The 27,632-nt window shown below is 34.9% G+C and overlaps 1 protein-coding gene across 21 annotated transcripts in view; it reads left to right on the plus strand.

Annotated features, from left to right (window-relative positions):
* Positions 1 to 27,632, plus strand: part of DLG1 (discs large MAGUK scaffold protein 1) — a 253,340-nt gene that overhangs the window by 190,239 nt on the left and 35,469 nt on the right. For all 21 annotated transcript variants that reach the window (XM_032869311.1, XM_032869310.1, XM_032869312.1 and 18 more), the window contains 3 exons: positions 3,940 to 4,042; positions 19,450 to 19,564; positions 25,455 to 25,631. In XM_032869311.1, coding sequence (XP_032725202.1) covers positions 3,940 to 4,042; positions 19,450 to 19,564; positions 25,455 to 25,631 — 395 coding nt within the window. The remainder of the gene's footprint in view (positions 1 to 3,939; positions 4,043 to 19,449; positions 19,565 to 25,454; positions 25,632 to 27,632) is intronic.

A 27,632-nucleotide genomic window follows, 5' to 3' on the forward strand; every position in this document is an offset into this window, starting at 1 on the left:
CCTAGGACCAGATGGTTTCACTGGTACAGTCTACCAAACATTTAAAGAATTGACACCAGTCATTCACAAATTTCCCAGTAAAGGAAAAGGCATAAAGAGCACTTCCCGATTCATTCTAGGAGGACAATACTGTTTTTATCAAACCAGAGAAAGACATAATAGAAGGAGAAAATAACAAACCAATGTTTCTTACATCCTTACCGATATTAAAAAAAAACCCAAAAATCGCAAACTGGAGACAGAAGGATAAAAAAACATTATATACCGGCATAAACATATACACCGTAACCAAGTGGACTTTATCCAAGAAATGAATGGTTGGTTCAGCATTAGAAAACTAATCAAAGTAAGCACTATATTTATAATAGAATATAGACATAAATGACACGGTCATCTCAAGAGACACAGAAAAAGCACTTCTCGAAACCAGCACCATTACATCTTTCCCTCTAAGATCATAAACAAGACAAGGGTGTCTACTCTTGTCACTTGTATTCATCATCGTACTGGAGTTTCTAAACAGGGCAGTTAAGCAAGAAAAAAATAAAAGGCTTCCAGATTTAAAACAATGAAGGAAGACTCTATTTGCAGATTCATGATCTCTTACATACAGGCAATCTTAGAAAATCCAGCAACAACAACAAAAAAGCTATTCAGTTAATAAACAAGTTCAGCGACTTTGCAGGACAGAAAATCACTGACAGAAAATAGCTGTATTTCTGTATACCAACCCTGAACTACCTGAAAGTGAAATTAAGAATTCTTTCCTGTTTGTTTTTCAGATAATTAGAAATTAGTTTTACTTTATGTTCAACCTGGAACTATTTATACGTTGTGTTGAGTTTTTTTATAGCCTTCAGCTAGAAATAATCTCCAATAAAAGCACATTACATTGTGTTACATTTCTTTAAAGTTTTTTTTAATCTTGATTTTTCATTCAAGAACTACTAGGTATTTACCTAAAGAATACAAAAATACTAATTCAAAGGGATACATATACCCCAATATTTACAACAGCATTGTCTACAGTAGCCAGATATGGAAACAACCTAAATGCCCTTTGATTGATGAATGGATAAAGATGTGTATTTTGTGTGTGTGTGTGTGTATTTACATGCACACAAATGGAATATTACTCAGCCATAAAAAAGAATGAACTCTTGCCATTTCAACAACATAGAGCTAGAGAGTATTATGCTAAGCATAGTAAGTCAGAGAAAAACAAATACCATATGAATTCACTAATATGTGGAATTTAAGAAACAAAACATGATCAGAGGGAAAAAGAGAGAGGCAAACCATAAAACACTCTTAACTATGGAAACAAACTGATGGTTACCAGAGGGAGGTGGGTGGGGGATGGGTGAAATAGGTGATGAGGATTGAGGAGGGCACTTGTGATGAGTACTGGGTACTGTATAGAAGTATTGAACCATTAAATTGTACACCTGAAACTAACATTACACTGTATGTTAACTAACAGGAATATAAATAAAAACTTTGTTTTGTTTTGTTTTGTTTTGGGTTTTTTTTTTTTTTTTACAATGCTTAATTGTTATAGATGACATCAATGGAGCAATGTGAAATTGAGTAAATTCTGTACATTAGTTAGGTGCACTGCACCGATTTTAATCTTTTTTTTTTCTGTGTTCCAAGATTCATTGTTTATGCACCACATCCAGTGTTCTATGCAATACATGCCCTTAATACCTACCACCAGTCTCACCTAAGCCTCCTCTCCCCTCCCCTCCAAAACCCTGTTTGTTTCTCAAAGTCCACAGTCTCTCATGGTTCATCTCCCCCTCCAATTTGCCCCAATTCACTTTTGCTTTCCTTCCCCTAATGTCCTCCATGTTATTCCTTATGCTCCACAAGTAAGTGAAACCATATGCTAATTGACTCTCTCTGCTTGACTTATTTCACTCAGCATAGTCTCCTCCAGTCCCGTCCATGTTGAAACAAAAGTTGGGTTTTCATCCTTTCTGATGGAGGCATAATACTTCATTGTATATATGGACCATATCTTCTTTATCCATTCGTCTGTTGAAGGGCATCTTGGCTTTTAAAGTGTGTTTGTTGTAACTTAGCTGCATAATGACATCCTTTATAAATAATATCAAGTATCAGGTCTTTACATGGCTAAAATGTTCTTTTATATAAATTTTAAAATCTCAAGAATTTCTAGGCTCATAGTCATTTTTTCCAAAATTGGTATATGATCTTTCACAGACTTGAGACAAAACACACTTTCATATAAAAATTGCTTGACAGTTGTTCTTTCCAAAAATATTTGTTCAAGGTTTCAAGCATTACTGTAGTCTATTCACTGCTGATTTTTAGAGGGAAAAAACAACTTAAGTATTTAAAGCTATTACCATTCAAATATAATGCTCCCATGAATGTCCATTTAAGTTTTGCTAATAGTGGAAAAGGTACAGTGTCTTAAGATAGTGTGTTTGCAGTATATACTAGGTATTGGCAGCCTTTAAGAAATAAGAATTGGGGCGCCTGGGTGGCTCAGTGGGTTAAAGCCTCTGCCTTTGGCTCAGGTCATGATACCAGGGTCTTGGGATGGAGCCCCACATCGGGCTGTCTGCTCAGCGGGGAGCCTGCTTCCCTTCCTCTCTTTCTGCCATCTCTCTGCCTAATTGTGATCTCTGTCAAGTAAATAAATAAAATCTGTAAAAATAAATAAATAAATAAATAAATAAATAAATAAATAAATAAAGATTTTATTTATTTATTTAACAGAGATCACAAGTAGGCAGAGAGGCAGGCGAGGGTGGGGGGGGGGGAAGCAGACTCCCGGCTGAGCAGGGAGCCCGATGCAGGACTCCATCCCAGGATCCTGAGATCATGACCTGAGACGAAGGCAGAGGCTTTAACCCACGGAGCCACCCAGGCTCCCCATAAATATTTTCTTTAAAAAAAAAAAAAGAAAGAAGTTGCTTACTTTCAAGTGAAATTGATCACATCAGTAGTTATTTCACCCAAGGAAGGGCCCTGTTTTCAAAACACCTCTTGTTCTTTTGATAACATTTACTCTGTCTAAATGTCAGTCTTTGAAATCTGAGCTATTTTAGTACTTTTAAATACTTGCCTTCCTATTACTCCAAAAGAATGAAAGCTTAGTCAAAATAAGTCAGTTAGAGAAAGACAATTATCATATGATCTCTCTGATATGAGGAATTTGAGAGGCAGGACAGGGGACGTGGAGGGTAGGGAGGGAAAAAATGAAACAAGATGGGATCGGGAGGGAGACAAACCGTAAGAGACTCTTAATCTTCCAAAACAGAGGGTTGCTGGGGGTGGGTGTGGATGGGATAGGGTGGCTGAGTTATGGACATTGGGGAGGGTATGTGCTATGGTGAGTGCTGTGAAATGTGTAAGCCTGATGATTCACAGACCTGTACCCCTGGGGCAAATAATACATTATATGTTAATTAAAAAAAATGGAAGCTTAGTTTGGGGAAAAGAATTAGAACTAAAACGAGTAATAGTAATGAAAGTGTGGCAGAAGTTGAAAGGATGCTACATACAAAATTAATGTCCTTCCCATTGCTTGAGTTGCTAGTAATATAAGCTGTACAAAATGATATTTGTTGATATTTCAAGTTACCAAATTAAGATATGTTTCCCAAGAGATTGGTAGGCAACCTCCTGGAAAACTTGGAAGAAAATGTTTTGGTTTTGCTCACTTGATATTAAGCAAAATATTCTTAGTGAATAAAATTGCTTTCATTAATAGTAATGAAAAGTAAATAAAAGTAATATTTTATTTTACTGCATGATATACTTTAGTAAATTGGAACAAGAAGATGTTTTAGTGATAAAATTATTGCATGTAATTTTTTTTCTGTGCCTACTCAAAAAGGCTATTATGGCTTCTAATCAGTGTGAATAATTTCTTTCAAATTTAAGATTCAATTTGATTTACAGGTAAACAGTGTTGACCTCAGAACTGCCAGCCATGAGCAAGCAGCAGCCGCTTTGAAAAATGCTGGCCAGGCTGTCACGATTGTTGCACAATATCGGCCTGAAGGTAATAAATTTCTTGCTGTCTGTGTTTATTGTTTATTTCAGTTTTTAGAATTCTTCCTCTTAGTAATGTTTAACTTTCCAAGCTTAATGTTTTTGTTTTGATCTCTTTTATTAATCTAGTATTTGTTTAGTCTGAACCTACTTCACAATCCAGGTCAAAATGTGTTCAGTAGGATGTAGGAATTTGTTTGAGTATTTCACTGTTACTTGGATTAATTTTTAAGTGTTTATTTTTTAAAATCTATCCTCTAAACAAACACATACCTTGTGTTTGGTTAGTGATCCCAAAGGATTGTATAAAAACCATATACAATGATAGTAGCATTACCAAAGAAAGGTAGGTTATCCCAATTTTTTTCTAACTTTTGAATTAGATTGTATGTTAAGATTTAAGATATATTTATAATAGTCTTTATTGCTGTTTAAAATAAAGAGAAAAAAATAACAAGCTTGGTATGTAATGTGTTTCTAAATAGTGAAGTATCATGGACACAACCTGACTGAGTTCCTAGGGGAAGAAGGTGGTAATGGAAAATTTAAGGTCATGCCATATTTAAGCATATGTAAAACTCTAGTGGTGTACATCAACATAACCACTTCTCCAATAAAACCTCAGTGGAATTTAAAAAGCTTAAACACCCAGAAGAATACATAACATACTGGCTAGTGTTCATAAACAACAAGGTGAAAAGGTAAAGAATGATGTGCTAAATGAGTCAGTGAAATAATTTCTAATTTAGTAACTGTTAAATTTATTATTTTTTTCTTAGATTCAAAGTTATTTTTGCAACAAAACCTAGTGAGTTTTTTTAGCTAATCAAAGTAGCATGTAGGGCTTTCCTTGCTATTTCATAATATGTACAGTTGGGTTTTTTTTTTTTAAAGACTTTATTTATTTATTTGAGAAAGAGAGCATGAGAGGGGAGAAGGTCATAGGGAGCCTGATGTGGGACTCGATCTTGGGACTCTAGGATCATGACTTGAGCCGAAGGCAGTTGCTTAACCAACTGAGCCACCCAGGTGTCCCCCAATAATATGAACAATTGTAAACCTCAGCACTTTAGGTCCATTAACTGAACAGAGGTAAATCTGCCTTATGTAATGGATAAATTTACATTAACCAAACAAATAGAGACTAATATATGAAATCAGAATGCCAATTTGTTAATTCAGTGAGAAACAAAACCTCCAGTGGGGTACACATACTATTATCTTCTAGCCAACACATTCTCGCCCCATAGGTATGCTATATGGAAGCCAAGTTATCAATATTTACTGAGATACTGGCTTCTTAGTATTATAGAAGGGTTCTCATTTATATACATGCATAAGGAATATAGACTATTTAGGTATGATTAAAGGTAAGTCGGCATCTGACCTCTCCCAGAAAACACACAAAAGCAACAAGGAAAATAAAACATACATGCACTTCTACCAACAGAACTCCACCTCACATTAAGCAAAACTAAGATGACAGATTGAAGACCTGGACAATAAAACACAGGCAAAGGCTTACTTATGCAGCTTTGAGGTCTGGTAGAAGCCACACAGAGAGAGGGAAGAGTTAAAAACATGGAATGTTGAGAATTCTCAGTGGTGGCAGAACTTAGAATATGACAGAAAATAACTCTTTCTGAAGGTGAGGAGCTTTTTTGAGGTATAAAAACAGGAATTGGAGTGAACATGCTAAAACAGAAACCCTCCTTGATGTGGTTTGGTTTAAAGAAGTAGAGTGGTTGTATTTGGGTGAAGGAATCTGTCTTGATAGCATCACATACTGTGACAGTCCTTTGGTTTCAAAGGCCATGAAGATAGTATGCTTCCATCCCTCTTGCACCCCTTAACTTTCTGATTCAGTCAAATAGCTTATCCAGCAAAATCCAACTCATTTGGTAATAAGTAGTTAAAAAGTAACTGTTCTGGCATTCATACAAAGATAAGAAGAAGTGGAAACAACAAAGCTTAGCAACGGATAAAAGTTAGTCACATACCCACACACACACAAACATTGGCATAGATGAGATGAAAATTTGATCTTCCTATTTTTGGCAACTAATACACTCAATTCTTTGAAAGAAGATCACTAAATAGAAGTGTAAGAACTGTACAGAAAAAAATGGCTTCACAACCAGGAGATTGATTTTGAGACAGCAGAACCCCAGAAAGAAAAAGCAATTTCTTAAATTGAACACAAAGACAAAAGAGATACTGCAGAAAAATCAAAGAGAACATAGAGGATAGAAGAGGAAACATAAAATGAAACAAATGAGAATTTTAAAACAGAAAATATTAGCAATGAAGGACAGGCAAGTATGTATATGCAATATATACAATTAGACTTTCTAAAAAAATTTTTTAGGAAGAGAATAAATGAAATTATGCATTGAAGCAGACTTTACTGAATTAAAAAGAAGTGAATCTTTCTCTTGAAAAGACAGCACATGATAGGAAATGGACTCAGAATCATCAAAATTCAGACATACTCTAGTTAATGTTTGCCCAGAAAGAATCTTCTGAAACCCAGGTAAAAATACTGGTTATATTTAATAAGGAGTTAAAAATTGGTGATAGGAAGAAGAACTACTCTAATGCTTGGTAAGCATAGACCAGAACAGGGATAGTTAACTTTACCATTTTTTATATTTAGCAGCTTTTAACTAAGCCTCATGTACATCTATAAGCACTAGATATACTTGATGGTTGGAAAGGGTAGGCTACTGTTTTCCTACAATAGTTACTGAATGGGCCCAAGAATCTTCCTTTCAGATTGTCTCTTTCTGTGCCTGTACTGTTTTTATTTTCTTTTGTTCTTTTTTGAGATTTCTGTACTTCATAAGAACCTTTCTGATTGATACTTTTTCTTTAGTTGTATTCAAAATTTAAACTGTTCTCTTGAGGGAACCATTTTTTTTTATCAAGGAGAATTTGCATTCTACTTCGATTATTCAGGTAGCTACTGTTTAATAGTTTCTGTTTCAGGTTAGACCTTTATGTAGATAGATTACTCTTACAGATATATTTTTTTCTAAACATCTCGTGAGCACCAGACTTATGAGGTATCTTATTTGATGTCGCCAACTGTATTTCCCCATAGTGTTTGCAGTTGTGCATTCCTGAAACAGTTATTTTACCATTTCCATACATGATATCTCCATTGATTCTTAAGCCAGAAGCCACAGAGCCCCTTTCTCAGTCTCTTTGTCACCAGATACTTCCCTAACCAAAACCGCCATCCTCTCTTACCTATTCTAATAGCCTCTAATGAGTCTTATTTTGTTCTTGATTTTCTCCAATTCATTCTCTGTTCATCCAAATGATCTTTTTAAATACAAAGATTGCATTGTGTTGTTTCTCATTTAAAACATTTTTCATTAACCTGTGAATAAAATCTAAACCCTTTAATAGGACCTGGAAGAAAGGCCTTTTGTGATTGAGCACAGCACAATACACATGATCACTGCATGCCCTCCTTCTCCTTTCCTTTGCTCCTTTTTTTTTTTAATTAACATATAATGTATTATTTGCCCCAGGGAGTTACAAGTCTGTGAATCATCGGCTTACACCTTTCACAGCACTCAGCATAGCACATACCCTCCCCAATGTCCGTAACCCAGCCACCCTATCTACCCCACACCCCAAGCAACCCTCAGTTTGTTTCCGGAGATTAAGAGTCTCTTACGGTTTGTCTCCCTCCTATCCTATCTTGTCCTTTGCTCCCTAAGCTCTAACCATACAGATCTTCTTTCAGACCTTTTTATTGCATCATATACTATCCTCATTCTCTGATCATTCTGTACTTTCTTAGAGTGTTCTTTTTCCCTCTTCTTTATATTGCTGGCTCTCTCTCATGATTCCATTTCTGATAGCACTGTGATATTTTTTCTTTATAACATTTAACACAGTTTATAATTAGATGTTTATTTAGGTGCATGCTTGTTTATTATTTATTTAAACCTTGCGGTAGAGCCTTATGAAAACATACAGATGATGAGATAAACTCAGATAACAAAGCTAATAATAGCTAGGCTTCAGTCCCTAATCTGTTACCTTCAAAATCTAGATACTTTTCACTGGGAGTATTTTAATGAGTGCTTAGTCTGGCAGTGTTGATGTTTACTGTATTCTTTTACCATAGCTATGGTACTGTTGCCTAATAAAAACATGGTAAGTACCAATAGAGCACAGAAGACAGCCTTTACCTGAGGAATTCAAAGAAAGTACCTCATGTTGCCTGGCATGAGAAAAGATACCATAGAGTAGGATTGGGTCTTAATTGGCAACCTAAAGAATGGATAGGATTCAGATGGGCAGAGAGAAGAAATGACATCATAGGTTAAAAAAAGAAAGAAAAAAAAGCCAAAAATAGAAAAGTTAAAATTTAAAAGCATGCTTTGGGTACTTTGAAAACACCTGTCCTCCTTGCTGTATTGCTTACGTTGTTTATTTATAAGGCAGTGATGCTATAGCTTTATGTTTCATTTTAATATAAATAATATATTTTTAACAAATGTATTTTTGTTGTACAGCGTTTTTTTTAAAAATGTATATTCTACATCATTAGTGTATAACTCCTGTGAGGGCCAAGGATATAAGTTGAAGGCTGATTTTCTTTCTCAGTGAGAGAAAGAATATACTTTTATACTATAAGAAGTATAAAAGGAGTCACCTGACACTCTGCTAATCGGTCATCTCTCTGCAGTTAGTATCTTCACTTTACTAATGATGAATCCCTTGGGATTCTCTGCTTCATTGATAATCTGACAGATATGTGTTCATACAAACAGACAAAGACCAAAGAGGTAAGCTTTTGATAGGAGTAAGTTTTTGTCTTTCAGGATCTATAGCACTAATCAAACACGGGCACTGGAATTACTGTGCTAGTCTTTGACTCGATATTCAGAAGTTACGAAATTTTGACAAATAGTTCCTGATCTATGTAGTTCAAGATCTTCCTGTGGATTAGATAATAGAATATAATAGAAAAATTGTGTGCCAGATATGGTACTAACCATGTTACATTTATTAACTCTTTTAATTCTCATAAAACCTGTAAGGTAGGCACTATTATCTCCAGTTTACATTACAGGCGAGTAGACAAAGGCACAAAAAGTTTTAAGTAATTTGCCAGTTACACAGCTAATTAAGTGGTTAAGTTACATTACAGGTGAGTAAACAAAGGCACAAAAAGTTTTAAGTAATTTGCCAGTTACACAGCTAATTAAGTGGTTAAGATTCCTCCTCTTTGTAGAGGAGGAAAAACTTTCTAACCTTTTAGTTTCAGTTGCTAGGGCTTGCAACTGAAATGGACAAAAGACCAATTCACATGAGGGAAGCGTTTATTTTATATCCCTGTGAGGAGCCAGCAAAAGAAGTAGGGCTTATTAATTGCTTATATACCTAACTTAGTGTGGAAAAAAGAATTGAGAGAAAAACCTGTGGGAAAAACAAATACATTTCTTTAGGAAGAACATGGGTTTTTAGGAGAAAGTTTCTAATAATGTGTCTATATAAATAAGAGTAGTCTTTCCTTCTCAAATCCCCCCAGGAGAGGGGATTTATAATAGCCATATTTATTTTGGTCAGATAAGGGAAGCTCTGCAAAGGTTTTTTTTTCTGCCTTTGTTCAATCTCCAGCGTCTTCAGTTTAAAATAATCTTTATGACAACTCTGGGGTCCAAGTGGGTCCCCACACCCCGAAAAGCCCTAACCTCAGATAGTTATCTCCTTGTTCCTTAGGTACACTATGTCAGCTTTCATACCTTAAATCTAAATTTTTGGTTCAAAAAATATTGATTATATTGCAGTGATATTATAAAGGAAAAAGAGATAAAAGAAAAAGAATTAACGTGAAACTTACATTCTCTTTCCCATTGGTTGTCTTAAATTTTGAACTGTTTTTTTCCAGGAGAAAAAAAATTCCTTGAAGTTGATATTATTCCTAATTTTTAAGTGACTAAACTAGAATCGAGAAAAGTGAGAGTTTGATCAGAGCAACTTAATTTGTCTGAATTCCAAAGCTTTAATTTAAATCTCACCTGCAGAGGTAGAGTTTTAACCCCCATCTCCTCATTTTGCTTGCATTATTTCTTCCTGGTGACAACCAAAGAGAGGAGAAGTACAGACTAAATGGAGGGGTTGTATTGGACCAGTGGCGCTTCTTTGTAAGCAAGCTTTTGTCATCTCTTATACTAATTTTCTCTGGCTGGTTCCTAATTAAATTTTGTTTTAGTCTCTTACTTTCCTTTCTGTGTCTTTCTACCCTTAGCTACTACCTAACCAGCCTGCCTTTGTTTTCTCCTTTAAACCAGTTGTATCTATTCTCTGAGAGCTCTTGCTCTCAGATGTTCAGTTCAGCATTTAATTAATGTATTTCATTACAGAGTATAAATAAGTTTTTTTCTTCACAGTTGGGATTGCAAATTTAAAGAGAATGAGGGAGATACAATTTATCCTCACTCTCTTCCCCTAATTTCTTCGTCTTTTCACTTCTAGCAGAGTCAAAACAAAGATTAGAAGTTGAAAAGGGGAATAAAATGCAGAAAATAAGCTGTTAAACATTTTCTCTCCTCTTAGAAGCATTCACATATTATTTAACTTATGGCCAGAAGTTCAGAGACTCCCTGAATGTATTTCATGACAAGTTTGAAACTTGTCTGAAATACTCAATGGAGAAAACTTTCTGTATAACATTTCTGTTTTCTCCCAGTGTAGCTTTCCTGGAATGAGTTGTGATACGATTTCTAGGAGAGGGATATAAATAAGTGAAAAAGAAATTAAACTCTCCCCCCAAAATAAAATCTAAGAAAATGGTATACAGGATGGGTATACAGTGGAAATTGATAGAGCTAAAAGTATGAATTGATTAGACAGGAAAGTGAGGAATCTTAGCTACATAAATGAAATGGAAGGTTTAAAGGAAAAGTAAATTTGAGGAAAGTGTTGAAGTGTGTTCTGAACAGACAGATGGTTAGGAGGAATTGTAAATATTAAGTAAAGACTATAAATATGAAAATCTGAATAAACACAGTGAAGCACAAATTTAAAAAATTAGTAGGAATTGACTTAGCTCTCTAGTATCTTTTAAGGTTGAAGAGACTTTAATTGCTACTTGTAGTAACTTAGGAAAGAGTATTCTTCTTTACTATAAAAAAGTAATGTGATAGGGACGCCTGGGTGGCTCAGTTGGTTAAGCCGCTGCCTTCGGCTCGGATCATGATCCTGGGGTCCTGGGATCGAGTCCCGCATCAGGCTCCTTGCTCGGCACGGAGCCTGCTTCTCTCGCTGCCTCTGCCTGCCTCTCTGCCTGCTTGTGTATACTCTCTCTTTTGGCAAATAAATAAAATCTTTAAAAAAAAAAGTAATGTGATAAAAATATATGTTCTTTTTACAGAAGGATTTTAAATTTCTGAAATGTAGAATTTTTAAGTCACTAAGGCTTTCCTTAATTCAACTGGCAAATTCACTGCAAACCACTAATAATGCTACATGAAATATAATGAACATTTTATTAAGGGCATCACAGAGCTGTTAAGGCAGTAAGGAAGCATAGACATCACTTTTGTATCAGAGCTGTGATTAATGGCTTATAAGAGCCAAATTGTTGAATTTTCCGAAATTTTGTGAAGTAGTTGTTAAATAGTCATTATTAAAAATAAAATTGTGGGGGCGCCTGGGTAGCTCAATGGGTTAAGCCTCTGCCTTCAGCTCAGGTCATGATCTCAGGGTCCTGGGATCGAGCCTCACATTGGGCTCTCTGCTCAACAGAGAGCCTGCTTCCTCCTCTCTCTCTGCCTGTCTCTGTGCCTATTTGTGATCTCTCTCTCTCCCTGTCGAATAAATAAATAAAATCTTAAAAAAAAATTGTGGGGCATCTGGCAGGCTCAGTCAGGAGAGCCCATGACTTGACCTTGGGGTTATAAGTTCAAGTCCCACATTGGGTGCAGTGATTACTTAAAAAATCTTTAAAATAATGAATGAATGAATGAATAAGTAAATGTACAAATCGATATTTAAAAGATTAAAATATTAAAAACAAAAGCAGTAAATATTGAAAACTCATCACTTCCTAATAATTTTCTTGTACAACCACTGAAATAATGGATTGATAGAGCAGTAGGACACATGGAAAATTAAAAATAAGATAGTAGACTTAAAGTTAATCGCCCAGAAGTACCCCCTCCCCATTATTAGGGGAAAAAAGCTGGATAGCAACACCAAGATTTATTTAAAAGATCTTTAACAAAACTAGACGAAAAGATATCCCATGAATCCCAAAATACAAGCAAGTATAAACAAGTTATCAACAGCTATGAGACCCTATAATACCAGCATCTGTACAAGGAAAAGCAGCATAAGAAGGCCAAAAGCCAATCAGTACTCACTAGAAAATGCAGTGCCCAATTTAAGAACAGCACCTACAACTGTAAGGGTTTTTGCACAATATACATTTTAAGTGTAGGGGATCTACAGTAAGGTATAAGGGAGATGCACCCTCTGACACATTTAAACAGTGATAGCTCCATTTTCAGTTTGAAGCCCCACACCAAGAGAAAACTGAGAATAAAATCCAAATTGAGCAGGATAGGGATAGTAGGGCCAAAGGAAATAGAAGGTATGGACAAGTAAGGGAAAAGTACAGCACCAGGAAGCCTTACAGTGTATGAGATACCATATCTTTGAACATTTGTCAGAAACAACAAAAGAGGGAGCTCCAGAGCTGTGAAGATAGAAAAGCTAGCCTAACCCAAATAGTCTTACCTAAAAGTTCAGGAAAACTGGGAAGCCTGGGTGGCTCAGTCAGTTAAGCATATGCCTTCAGCTCAGGTCATGATCTCAGGGTCTTGGATCAAGCCCCATATTGGGCTCCCTGCTCAGCGGGGAGTCTGCTTTCCCTCTCCCCCACCCTTCCATTTGTGGATGTGCTGGCTTACTTGCTCTCTCTTTCTCAAATAGAGTCTTTAAAAATAAAAATAAAAGTTCAGGAAAACTAATTCGATATAAAAATGAATAACAGAGGGGCACCTGGGTTGCTCAGTGGGTTAAAGCCTCTGCCTTCTGCTCAGGTTGTGATCCCAGGGTCCTGGGATTGAGCCCCACATCAGGCTCTCTGCTCAGCAGGGAACCTGCTTCCCTCTCTCTCTCTGCCTGCTTCTCTGCCTACTTGTGATCTCTGTCAAATAAATAAATAAAATCTTTTTAAAAAATGAATAACAGAAAAGGATCAGTATTGAATCCAATGGAAAACTGTTTGAAAAAATGAAAATAAGGATCAGAATAACATCTCCACAATGAAAGTATACCAGAAAAACATGTCCATGAAATAAATGAAAAGTATAACCTTAATATTTCAAAACAAGTTAAAAAATAATTATGGAGTATATGAAAGAACAACATAAGTGAGTTGATAAAATATATAAAATTATTACATGTAAAGAAAAAATGTATTTTAAAAAATTAAGTTTAACAAAGAGCAGAGGGAGGAGGTAACACATGCGACTGGTTAGAGTTCAGTCAAGGAAGTGGATGGTAGTAGAGACAGAAGACTACCTACAGAGAGACTGATCCAATGAATACATATATGCTAAAAGTAATATTCTCTATAATTTTCATTTTTAGAGAAGGGGTAAATATGGAAAGGGAAAAATCTAAAATAAAAACCTGTAAGATTAGAATTAGAAAAATTGGTATAAACATAAGGTTTTCAATTTATATAAACCAATATAAAAATGTGTCTATTTAACATATATAATGTGTGTATGTGTGTGTGTCTGTACATGTGTGCATGCATGCACATAATTCTCTAGCTCTGTCCACTAAGCGAGCCTGGGCCCAATAGCAGTGTGTACGCCTAACACTCAGATCTTGGCTTCTAAATACTCTTCCCCGCCAAAATTACCAAGGCTCTTTGGATTAATGGCCAGTTCCTGGGGTGGGGCAGGTAAAATACTAGATTATTCTGTAATACTCTATTACAGAAAGCAAGTGAATGCTGAAGAAATGATGGTCACGTGTCAGAAGGACAGAATATCCAGTCTGAAAGGGTTTCCACTGGCTAAATTGAACAAAAATTTGAGGTTGCACTGCACTGAGTAAATTCAGAAATCCTGAGTCTTTACTAATAAAAATAATTGTATTAGTTGGAAGTTTGATGAGAAGGGAGAAGTGTTGTGATTTCAGTAGCTTACTATTTGCAAAGGGAATAAGTAATTTCACAGTAGAGAAACCTGGCTGTTACAAACTTAATCAAGTGCTGAACGTTAATAACATTAGTAATGAGAAATCAAAATTGTAAAACTACCTGCCAGGGTGCGATGGAGAGAACATCGTATCTCTTTCTTGATATTCCTGCCAAATTTGCATAACCAGAATCTAATCATCTGGAAACATCAGACAAACCTAAAGTAAGTGACAGTCTAACTGACCTGTTATCTTCAACAGTATCAAGCTTACAAAGTCAGAGTAAGACTGAGGAACTGTTATGACTGAAGGAAACTAAAAAGATCTGACAACTAAATGCATATATGCTCAGATATGACAACTCATGATTTTAAACTAGATCCTTCTCTATACCGGGCATTATTGGGGAAACTTCAGAGAGGTGTGAGCATTGCATAGTAGTAATGTATTAATGTTACTTTTTTATTTTCATGGCTTTGTTGTTATATAAGAAAATATTGTTATTTATAGGAAATATATACTGTTAAGGGCAAAGAGACGTCAGGATAGCAAGTTATTCTTAAATGGCTCAGGAAAAACACTGTCTGATTACTTCAGTCTTTAGAAAATATATTAATAAAAAAATAAACAGTAAAAATAGATTTAAGAATGACAGAATAGGCAAAGAATATTCAACATACATGTGGGAGTTTCATAGGAAAAAAAAATGTATAAAGAAGAAAACTCTCCTAAAATTGAAAAAAAAAATCAAACTGCATATCAAAATATTGTTTACCTAAGGTGATAACCAGCACTGGGAAATATTCTCATGAAATTAGTGGGATTAAAAGAAAAATACATACACATACCCTACCCTCCAACCCCCCCGAAGCCCCTTAGCCTCTCTGCTTTTCCTTCTCCTCCCAGCTCCATTCCCCTGGGATCGATCCCATCCCAAGACCAGTCCATCCTGTTCGATCTGTTCAGGATGACATTGAAACTAAAAACAAATTGAGAACAAACCAAAAGTTGTATGGCAGTTTTTACTTTCTACCACTCGTTTTTAACTTCACAAATAAATGATAACAAAAATCTCAAAAAAGTAAAAAATCCAGTGGAATTCCAGCCTCCCCCCCCAAAAAAATGCCATTTAGAGGAAAGAAAATGAGGTAGTCATTAGAACTTCATTCAGCAGTGGCTCATAGGAAACAGTAGAGTCAACATACTCAAAGAATCAAAGAAAAAAACTGAATCAAATAGACTTTCACATATAAAGGCTGCAGTCAAATGTATAAACAACAGATTGATATTCAGGTCACTCTCAGTGGAAAGAACAAACTTCAGACACCCAAAATGATGGGAGGGGTGTTGCCCTAAGGACTGGTCCTAGCAATTAATTTAGTTGTAAGGAGGAGAGTATATAATTGGAAAAGACTATATGCTCTGACAATTTGGATAAAGTACAATTATCAGAAAATGGGGAAAATTTGAAGATCCTATAAAATAGCATAAGTTTTCTAATTGCTTTAAAGTTTTTAACTGGAGGGGCACCTGGGTGGCTCAGTGGGTTAAAGCCTCTGCCTTCGGCTCGGGTCATGATCCCGGGGTCCTGGGATCGAGCCCCGCGTCGGGCTCTCTGCTCAGCAGGGAGCCTGCTTGCCTTCCTCTCTCTCTGCCTGCCTCTCTGCCTACTTGTGATCTCTGTCAGATAAATAAATAAATAAAAATCTTAAAAAAAAAAAAAGTTTTTAACTGGATATAAAAGGATATTTCAGTTCGGCTCTGTGGAGATTGCTCATGGTGAAGGGGGCAAAAAACAAACAAAAGATTACCGTTAGAACAGAAGAATAAACCTTCCTAATTGTATATTTATATATTTATCTTTGAGAGTATATAAATTTATTTGAATATATTTTATTAAGTATTTATGAATATTTTATGAAATATTAAATATTAATGTTTGGGATAATTTAGTATCTTTATAAATACATTTATAAATATAAATTTAATTTATATGTAACTCCTTGTTTAGGAATTTAATATGTATTTTTAATTTTAAGGCTTGTCCTTTTATGTTTGTGTGTGTCTAAACAAAAGAGACTGCACAGCAAGAGTGTGTTCTAGTTACTTTTGTTTCATAGCTACTCCAGAGCTTAGTGGATTAAAACAATAACCATGTTATGGATTCTGAAAATTAGGAATTCAGTCACGATTTTGTCTGGATAGTCAAATAGTGTCATACACTGAGGTCACTTAATGGGATTCAGCTGGTGGGTGAGGGTCCAAAATGGCTTTACTCCCCTTGTCCTGTGCCTTGGTGATACTAGCTGAAAGTTTGGGCTCAGAACACTGTCATGGAACCTCTGCAGCATGATGCTTTGAGGGTTATCAGACTGCTTATATGGTATCTGACTTCCCCCTCAGAACAAGCATCCCTAAAGAAACAGGCGAAAGTTTCATGGCATTTTCTAATCTAACTTTGAAAGTTGCATATAATCATTTCTACCATGTTCATTTGCGTGGGAGTTATAAGGCCAGCCAAAATTCAAGGAGAGGGTGATTAGACTCCACCCTCTTGATGGAAGAACATCAAGGTAACGTAGTACAAGAACATGTGGGATACAAGCACGTATCTTGGGAAAATAACACTCTGACACAACTACTCATATAGCAGGTTTGTGGATATATAAATCATAAAATAGTATGAATAGAACTGAGATCAAACAACTTCAGTTATATCAAAATTACCTTAAATGTTCAAAGAAAACAATTTTCAGATTTGCTGATAAAGCAGCATCTCTTTACAGTATCTTTTTGTAACAAAGAAATGAAGGTTAAACGCAAAAGAACTATATAGTCATTAAAAGAATGAGAGATGTCTATATATGCTATTCTGCAGTGTCCTTACTCTTACTGCTAGTAAGACTGTTATTGTACTTGTTAAGTAAAATAAGAATGTTGGAAGAAATGTGTAGGTTACTGTTTAAGAAAGGAGCAATACGATGTGTGTGTGTCTGTGTGTGTGTGTGAATATATAATGTATATATTATACATTATATATTACATATACACATTATATATTACATATATTGAAATAACAGAATAAGTATGTGTGAATATATTTACATATATGTATGTATCTGCTGTTACTAAAAATGGAAGAATAAACTTTTTTTTTCCAATTTTTAATTTTTTTTTTTTTTTTTTTTTAAGAAGGAGTTTTTGGCAGGTGGAGGGCCAGAGGGAGAGGGAGAGAGAAAATCTTAAGCAGGCTCCTCACTCAGCATAGTGCCCAGTACAGGGCTCCATCTGACAACCCTGAGATCATGACCCAAGCCAAAATTGAGTTGGATGCCCAACCAACTGAGCCACCCAGGTGCCCCTGGAAGAATAAACCTTTCTTAAAATGTTTTTATATATAGTGACCAGGAGAGAGTAGGGTAGGAGAGGGCTGGAAGCTAAACTTTATCTTTAATATCCTTGTTTTACAGATACAACCTTGGAACTATTTTCCTACCTATTAAAAACAGTGAAAAATTTAAAGAGCAACCCCTAAAACTTAAAGGTGAAGCTAAGTAAGAATGGACCTAAATGTATATCCAGTTGGCAACACTAGCATCTAGGGAGGAACTATTCAGAGCCACTTTAAAACAACCATTAAACTGTATCTTTCTCTCTCTGTCTCTATAGACCGTGCTCTAAGTGAGATAAAAAGAAGTAGGGAAAGTAATTAGCTGTTTTCAATAATGATGCCATGGTCTTAGTTGTTGGTGTTGTTATTTTAAAGCTGTTGTGAATGTAATACTGGATAAAAATGTAAGTCACCATGCAGTACTCTGTTATTCCCAGTGTCTTGAGAACTAGAATTCCTCTTATACAAGATAGAATAGATTAATTAAAAATCTAACAGTCCTTATTTTGAATTAGAAGAACCAGTATAGGGGTGCCTGACTGGCTCAGTCAGAGGAGCATGCCACTCTTGATCCAGGAGTCATGAGTTCAAGCCCCATGTTGGGTGTAGAAATTACTGAAATAAATAAAACTTTTAAAAAAAGAAGAACCAGCATAAACTCAAACTTCATTTTGTATTTTTATCCCTATCTCCATCCATCAATCTTCTCTATCTCAGCTGTGTCTACACAAATATGGTGTGCCATGAGTTAATTGTTGAATTGTAATGGATACATTATACTGTCTACTAAGATTTATATTTAAAATTTTCTATTTTTAAAGAAAAATAACATTTTATTACATATTAATATGAGCTTTTAAATGTTTTTGAGTTTTTTGATAAATTGTTGCTTCAGTTAATCTTAGTACCTGTGAAACAAATTTGATGACTTCCGTGGGAGGAAGACTACCTCCACAATATTTATGCTTACTCTTAACTCTGTTGTCTTAAACTATACAAACTCCCAAGCACGGTATTTGCTCTTGCTATAAGACTAGTTTTGTAAGAAAATCTGATACGATCTAATCTAATTTCTATAAAATAATTTATTATAAATAGAGAAGAAGGTATAAGAGTGTGTAAGTGTATAATTGCAATATATTTGAAAAAGTGCCTAAGGTTTTAATAGATTAGGTAGTTTTTATGATATAGCCTAAAATAGTTCATCTTCAAAATCATACTTGTTTTTATATGAAAACGATCTTAGAATGTTTATCCAAATTGCTTTGTGTCTTATTTTGGCATTTTAAAAATTTATAAATTGCAAAATGTATTAAAGTAAATTTGATTTATTAATTTTTAAGGCATATTTTTGCTGTTTATTGACTGTACACAAGTTCTGTATTTAATCACATAAAAGTAATGATTTCCTCAAAGGGAAAAAGGCAGTAAACGAAGAATCTATTACAAAGCATATTAGGTTTGTTCTTTTTAGGTATAAAAATCAGAATAAATTATGAGTTTTAATTTTTAAAATTTACAGTTAAATTAGATAGTAATAATGAGATTCACACTGGTATTTTGATGCATGAAAGTTGTCTTTTACTTGATTAAATGTGGTATGAACTTTAAAATAGCATATGAGAAAGTTCTCATTCAGCCAATTCTAACTTATGGTACATTTAGAAGAAAAAAAGTGTTTTTTTGAAGTTTGCATTTTGGCCAAAATCTTAAACAGGTTACTCTTTTAAGGTTCTAACCACATTTAATCAAATATAAGACCACTAACATATTTAACACTTTATTTTCAAATACTTTATTTTTTAGAATGTAAAGTATAAATTTATTTTTTTTCCCATCAGAATACAGTCGTTTTGAAGCCAAAATACATGACTTACGGGAGCAGATGATGAATAGTAGCATTAGTTCAGGATCAGGTTCTCTTCGAACTAGCCAGAAGCGATCCCTCTATGTCAGGTAAATTTTTTTTACTTCTAATTATGGCAATCCTTATTTATGCATGCAGATTCCTTCACATTTTTTACTATGACTTAGTTTTACTATAGAAAAATACATTGCAGGGGCTCCTGACCAGCTTAGTCGGTGGAGCATGCAACTCTTGATCTCGGAGTTGTGAGTTTGAGCCCCATATTGGGTGTAGAGATTATTTAAAAATAAAATTTTTTAAAAAGAAAGAAAAATATATTGCATATCAAGAAACATAATTTTATGATAGATTTCCTGAGTGTGTCATTTGTTATTATAATTGTATTAATGAAAGTTACACAACCCCTTGAATAATAATGAGTGACTATACTGTAGCTTGGTATATCATAACATCCAACACTTACTTTTACTTATATTCTTCATAATAAAATGTTCTGAGTAACATTGATTACTATAGCAGTTTCCATAATAGCAAAGAGAGCATATGGAAATAATAGCTTAAAATGTGAATAATCTCAGTAAAGGACACAGATTCAGGAAACTTCTACATGCATTTCTTGAATATTTGGGAGAAGTCAACCTTATTTTTCTATAACTAATTAATGTGATAGCTTAAATCTAATAATAGTAAATAGATACCATTAGTATATAAACTGTTCTTACCGATAGATGACCTATTTGTATTCTGTATACACCTTTTTTTTTTTTCAGCAGAGCTTTTACTCAGTACTTTATTATACTATTATTTTAACTGTGGTAGATGGCTACAGGTGATCTCTACAATTTTTCATTATTTTTTCATTCCTTCTGATACTATTGGGGAACATTTCCTAGTATGTTTTATTTATTCTTCTGATGAGAGATGATATATGTTCTGTAAAATAGGCAAGTATCCCATACATGTTTACATATGTGTATAAAAACATTTATACAAACAAACATGTACTCTGTATTTGTTTACATATGATATTATTTATTCTCTCAAATAATTTTATTCTGTGATAACATAATAAAAGGAAATTTTTCTCACTTTCTTCACTTGTTCTTTTCCTACCCCTACCATTCCTTCTGCCCTACCAATGATCTGGAATCCTTTTAGTGTATCAGATTTTTCTTTCCCTCCACCAATTCCTGCTATATTTATTAAATATATATATATATATATATTACACACACACACACATATATATATATATATATATATATATATATTATATTCTTTTCCAGAGTCCTTAAAATATTTTATGTGGTACTGATATCCACAGAAAAAGGAATAACATTTCTGTTTATACTCTCCTTTCATTTTTTTTTTAAAGATATTTATTTATTTGTCAGAGAGCACAAGTAAACAGAGTGGGAGGCAGAGGAGAAAAGCAGGATCTCCACTGAGTAGGGACCCCCATATAGGGCTCTATCCCAGGGCCCTTGGGATCATGACCTGAGCCAAAGGCAACTGCTTAACTGACTGAGCCACCCAGGCACCCATCTTCTTTAATTTTCTTCTTCTTTTTCTAATTTTAGTATAATTACGCATTGCCTTATTTAATAAATGATTCGTTAAAAACTTACAAAGACAAAAAAATCAAAACATTAGGTTATAATTGTTTTAGGTACATTTAATGAATCATCTTCCTTTTTTATTTTTTAAAGAAGTAAATATTTTTACAAGTTATATGTTATCAAAAAACTTAATGAAAAATAACTGTCACCTCCGGACAATCTCCAATTTCATTCTCTAGAAATAATCATCTCCATTTTCCTTTCTTTTTTTTTTTTTAAGACTTTATTTATTTATTTGACAGAGAGAGAGATCACAAGTAGGCAGAGAGGCAGGCAGAGAGAGAGGGGGAAGCAGGCTCCCCGCTGAATAGAGAGCCTGATGCAGGGCTCGATCCCAGGACCCTGAGATCATGACCTGAGCTGAAGGCAGAGGCTTAACCCACTGAGCCACCCAGGCGCCCCTCATCTCCATTTTCTTAACAAACTCCCTTGCCTTTCTCTCCGTATTTCTAAATAATATGCATATACTGCTGTTTTCCAGTTTACCAACTTGGGACATTATGGACTTACTGCTGTAGTAGATAAAAACTTTCTCTTTCATATCAAACCATTCTGCCTCTTCCTCTATCACTCAAACATAGTGCCATCACTGCTAATAAAATTAAAAGCATTTAGAGTCATGTGACTATGTAGTATCTGTCATTATTTACTGAAATAGTCTATTATGACCATGCTTCCTTTCTTCAACCTTCATTTCTCCTGGGCATAATAATTGTGTCATTTTTGTTTGCTTAATTGCGCATGTACTTATTATTATATATCTTTATCTTACAATTCTCTAGAGTTTTTCACATGATGAAACGTGATTGCATATATGATCTTACCACTTCAGATTTTTTCCATCTTGTGTGTGTGTGAGAGAGAGAGAGAGAATAGAAGCGTATGTGAGCCAAGGGGGCAGGAGGAGGCAGAGGGAGAGAGAATATCTTAAGTAGGCTATTACCCAGTGTGGAGTCCAACATGGGGCTTGATCTCATGACCCTGAGATCACAGCCTGAGCTGAAATCAAAAGTGGGATGCTGAACCAACTGAGCCACTTAGGCACCTCGATTTTTTTCCATCTTTCTGCTCCAGTCTGGATTGTTGTTCTATAGATTTGCTGTGTAAGTCTGACATAGGACTTGCTTTGCCACTGTCCTATTCCTTTTAGCTCTCTGCTATGTCACCGTTAGTTTTTGAGATGCCACCTTTTCTTTCTCAACTTAACTTTTATTTTACCAGAGCACATTCTTCAATAAATATTAAGGAAACAGTATGTGGGGATACTTTTTACTCTTAGCATGTCTGAAATTGACTTTATTTTGCCTTCTTCTTCATAGAGAATTTGGGGTGTAGGGGAGGGTATAATATCCTATTTTATTTTCTGAGAGCCCCTTCTTATTTAATCAATCTTATTTTGTCATCCTCTTTTTATTTCATAGACTTAATATCTTCCCATGCTTCTCTAATATTCTCCTTCTCAGATTCTCTGCTTTCTCTGTATTTCTTTTTTCTAGTTTACTTGTTTTCTTGTTTTTTATATGGGAGGTGATCTTTTTTAAGATTTTATTTATTTATTTGACAGAGAGACAGGGAACACAAGCAGCTGGAGTGGGAGAGGGGGAAGCAGGATTCCTGCCAGGATCCAGTCCCAGGACCTGGGGTCATGACCTGAGCTAAAGACAGATGCTTAAGGACTGAGCCACCCAAGCACCCCTCTCTGAGGTGATCTTTAAATATTTAGTGATCCTAGCCCAGATGGGCTCCCTTGCTCAGTGGGGAGCCTGCTTCTCCCTCTGCTTGTGTCCTCTCTCTGTCAAATCAATAAATAAAATTTTTAAATATATATATTTAGTGAAGCTAGTGGATTTAACTAGAAAGTAATTATCTTTGTTCATTTGCCCTCTCCCACCCCAGGTCATTTTTTTCTTAGGGGTCATTAAATATCTCTAGAAAAGAATCCTTAATCCCTTGCTTGCAATATAAGACAGGTTGCTAGTACTTGAGTTTTCAATGTGAAGATTCCTTTTTAATCTATTTTTAGGGGCACCTGGGTGGCTCAGTCGGTTAAGCCTCTGCCTTCAGCTCAAGTGATGATCTCCAGATCCTGGGTTCAAGTCCTGAATCAGGCTTCCTACTCAGCAAGGAGTCTGCTTCTTCCTCTCTCTTTCCCTCTACCCCTCCCCACGTTTTCTCTCTATCTCTGTTTCAAATAAATAAAATCTTTTTTTTTTTAATCTGTTTTTAGTTTAGCACTTTTCCCCTCCCCACCAAGTTCCAAAGTACAGAGCTTCTCAAATTCTGTTTCTTTGGAAACTAAACCTCTTATCTTCTATGGGTTTGGGAACAGGAGAAGGAATCTGAGGGTCTGAGTGCTATATGAAGTATTTCTACCAGTTCTTCCATTTTCACTGCTGTAACTTATCTCTGGATCTTATCTACCTGGATTCTATACACGTCTACTTCCTGAGCATTTCTAGAGTCTTGCTGAATAAATTATTTCAATATCCCTTTCTTCAGATACCCCAACTAAGCTTCCTCTAATGTGCAGCAATGAATAGGTCTACCCTAAGATCCAGCAATACCATCAGGGAAATTCAAATCAAAACCACATTGAGGTAACACCTTATGCCAGTTAGAATGGCAAAAATTAACAAGGCAAGAAACAACAAATGTTGGAGAGGATGTGGAGAAGGGGGAACCCTCTTACACTGTTGGTGGGAATGCAAATTGGTGCAGCCACTTTGGAAACCAGTGTGGAGGTTCCTCAAAAAATTAAAAATAGAGCTACCCTGTGACCCAGAATTGCACTGGGTGTTTACCCCAAAGAAAAATGTCATGAAGAAGTAATGAAAAGAAGGGCCATATGCACCCTAGTGTTACAGCAGCAATGTCCACAATAGCCAACCTGTGGAAGGAGCCAAGATACCCTTCAACAGATGAATGGATAAAGAAGATGTAGTCGATATATATAATGGAATATTATTCAGCCATCAGAAATAATGAATACCCAGCTTTTGCATCAACGTGGATGGGACTGGAGGAGATTATGCTAAGTGGAATAAGTCAAGCAGAGAAAGCAATTACCACATCGTTTCACTTACTTGTGGAACATAAGGAATAGAATGGAGGACATTAGGAGAAGGAAGGGAAAAATGAAGGGGGGGAAATTGGAAGAGGAGACAAACCATGAGAGACTATGGACTCTGAGAAGCTGAGGGTTTTAGAGGGGAGGAGGGAATGGATGGATTGGCCCAATGATGGGTATTAAGAAGGGCACGTATTGCATGGAGTGCTGGGTGTTACACGTAAACAATGAATCTTGGAACACTACATCAAAAACTAATGACATATATGGTGACTAACATAACATAATAAAAAATTTTAAAAAGAAGAATAATTAGGTATCCTACCTTATTTCTCTCAATACTAAATGAGAAATTTTTAAAAATGCTTTTAATATAATCCAGTGGTAAGCCATATTGAATTCTAAAATGAAGATAAACCTAGAGAGTTGCCCTAAATTTATAAACAAAGAGTAAATATTAAAAGGTACTCTTCTCTTTATTTTGGTTATACACACTGGGTCAATCAAAATCCCTGACAGATCTGAGTCGTTAGTTGTAGACTATAAGACTGGATTAACAGAGTGATTATTTTGTCAGTTAATTATTCCTTCCATTCATTCACAAAGCTAGAGTCAATAAAATTTTCAGAGTCAATAACAATAATGAAAACTAACTACAGAGGACTTTAACTCCTGCCAAATATGTTAGAAAAAATATACTGAATTAATATAGTAATTGTGAAATGTTAATCTTCTAAAATTTGATTAAAAAAATAAATAAAATTTGATAAAAAGAAAAATTGTGTTCTATTACTTGATTAATGTACAATACTTAAGTTCTTATCCAAAGGAGTTCTCTTAAGGAAAGAATCCTAGCAATTACATTTACAATATAATATAGTTTATTCATTTTTTGGTTCTAATTTGGCAACTGGAAATTAGGATACAAATAAAGAACTTAAGTCAGTTTTACTATTTCTTTTTTGTCTTTTTGTCTGTTATAGTGCAAATTCTTGAGCTTGGCATTATTTTGCCTAGTATGGTATATTGTTTAATTATCTGAGTTTTATATACTTTCAGAATGTGTGGCTCAGTCAGTTGAGCATCTGACTTTTGGTTTTGGCTCAGGTCATGATCTCAGAGGCTGTGAGATAGAGACCATCATTGGGGTCCTTACTCAGCAAGGAGTCTGCTTGAAGATTCTCTCCCTCTGCCCCTCCCCTACTCACATGTTCTCTCACTCTAAAATATAAACAAATCTTTAAAACAAACAAAAACACCAAATAAACATGTACTTTTTTCTTCTTAATCTAGAGCTCTTTTTGATTATGACAAGACTAAAGATAGTGGCCTTCCCAGTCAGGGATTGAACTTCAAATTTGGAGATATCCTCCATGTTATTAATGCTTCTGATGACGAATGGTGGCAAGCCAGGCAGGTCACACCAGATGGGGAGAGTGACGAAGTTGGGGTAATTCCCAGTAAACGCAGGTGAGTATAAGTCCATTACAGTCTTACTACTTGAACGTAGGGCAACATAGACAAATAATTGTTGATTTTTTAAATTATTTTACTGAGGGTGATTTTTTTGCTTGGTTTTCCATATTGTGTTTCAGTCATTTAATTTTGTTCACCTTATGTTATAACCAATGACATAATTAAAGAATATGATGCCCCCAAAGAGAAATCTCTCTAAAGCTCCTATTTAGTTGCTCAAAACAAAATAAATACATTTAAATAACTTTGCTATGTATCTTTACCATTGGAGGGAGAAAGATTTAAAATCTTCTGTACTTTATCCAGACAGGTGGTAATGAAACTTACTCAATTCTCAGGATTTTTGATTTTGTGAATTGCCTCCTTTAGACTTGAAAATTGAAAGTGTAAATTAAAATTTTTAGAAGTATCTGGTATTTGCTTCACAATTTCTTTCCTTGCTTAATTTAGAAGTATTGGTACATTCCCTGGTCTTTCCTCTTTGCTTTTAACCATTTGTTATAAGTGATACATACTTACTATCTACTGGCAAAAATGGTTAAGTGGCGATAGTCTTTGAACAGGATGATCCAGCATAAAGAACCCTTTGTAGGTCTATGAAATGCTGCTGAATGTTCCTGTTTTTGTGGGAAAGGTATTAAAATGTCAGTTTGTATGTCTCCCCGAATAACTTATTTTTGAGGTCTGATTTGTGCAAATCTTTGCCTGAAAGTCTTTTTAGGTTTTAAAATAGCCTGCAGAAATCATTAATGAGACATTTATGTTTATTCTAGCTGGTTAATTCATGTCAGGTCAAGCTTATGATGTAATACTTACTTTAAGAGTCTATAATTGATAAGTATGCCAAATCATATACCTATTTATAGGCCTCTCTATATATTTATATTACTGTTTATAGAAGTTGAAGAGTAGGAGTATTAAGGTATAACCAAGATTTATAGTTGTGGTTTGGGGATTTATGACCGTTCTTGGCTAGATCCATATTCTTAACAAGATCCAACTATTTGGCTAGATCGTGTATTTGGTAGCAACTCCTCTTTTAGCAATGCAGCCCTCAGCATAACTTTTTTCCTAGAATAGAACATAGTCTGCTTTAAATTCAGAAATGCTTCCTCTGTCTCTGTGCCTCATTGAGTCAGTAGAAACTTCACATCTTAAATACCAAAGTCAGAGTTCCTAAAAATTGTCTTATCCTTTGGCACCTCCTATCTTGCATGGGCTTTATATGTGTCTGCAACAAATAAGAAATACACTGACTTTGGTAGAAAGTGATTCTTCTCTTTTGCATAAAAATTCTATAAAGTTGGGTTTTTAAGTCAGAAGTGCTGCAGGAGACTTAAGACCCCTCTAAATTTCCAAATTCACAAATAACATTATAGAATATAATTTGCCTTCCATAAACCACATATGGAACCATAACTGATTATGCCATTTCATTTTGAATGTATTCAAAATTTGAATTTTCTTAAGGAAAACTATCTCTTAAACCTTTTTACTTCTAATAATAGCCCAAGGAATTGTAGTTAATACAGTTTTCAGCTTTTATTCAGGAACAGTATTTACAAATAAACACAATTTAAGTCATTCAGCTACTTAGTGAACAAGGTAAGGATGAGAAAACAAAGCCATTTTAAGTTGTAAACTTTTACTCACTAAATGTTAGTTTTGCAGTCCCCTCAGTAAGTGCCTAGGCAAAATTACAGATTAATCATGTCATGTACTCTCTAGTCATGTCATGGATTGTTCTAGAATAGTAAAAACAAGTGTTAAGTCCATGACTGCTAAGGTTCTTCTGTACTCACAGTAAAACTGTATCACTAGATAAGGAAGAAAATGCATTTACTTTTAAACGATTTTGGTAGGTTTTCCTGCTATATACTAACATAATTGCTATGTTGAAATTAAGGATAAAAAGTTTAATTGACATGAAATTTTACAAGGTTCGTGTTGGTATTGCAATCTACATGAAACATTTGTTTTGGTGTAATTTTATTG

The sequence above is a fragment of the Lontra canadensis genome, unplaced genomic scaffold, assembly GCF_010015895.1.
Source record: "Lontra canadensis isolate GAN:19392208 unplaced genomic scaffold, GSC_riverotter_1.0 scaffold38, whole genome shotgun sequence".
In the NCBI taxonomy this organism is placed as follows: domain Eukaryota; kingdom Metazoa; phylum Chordata; class Mammalia; order Carnivora; family Mustelidae; genus Lontra; species Lontra canadensis.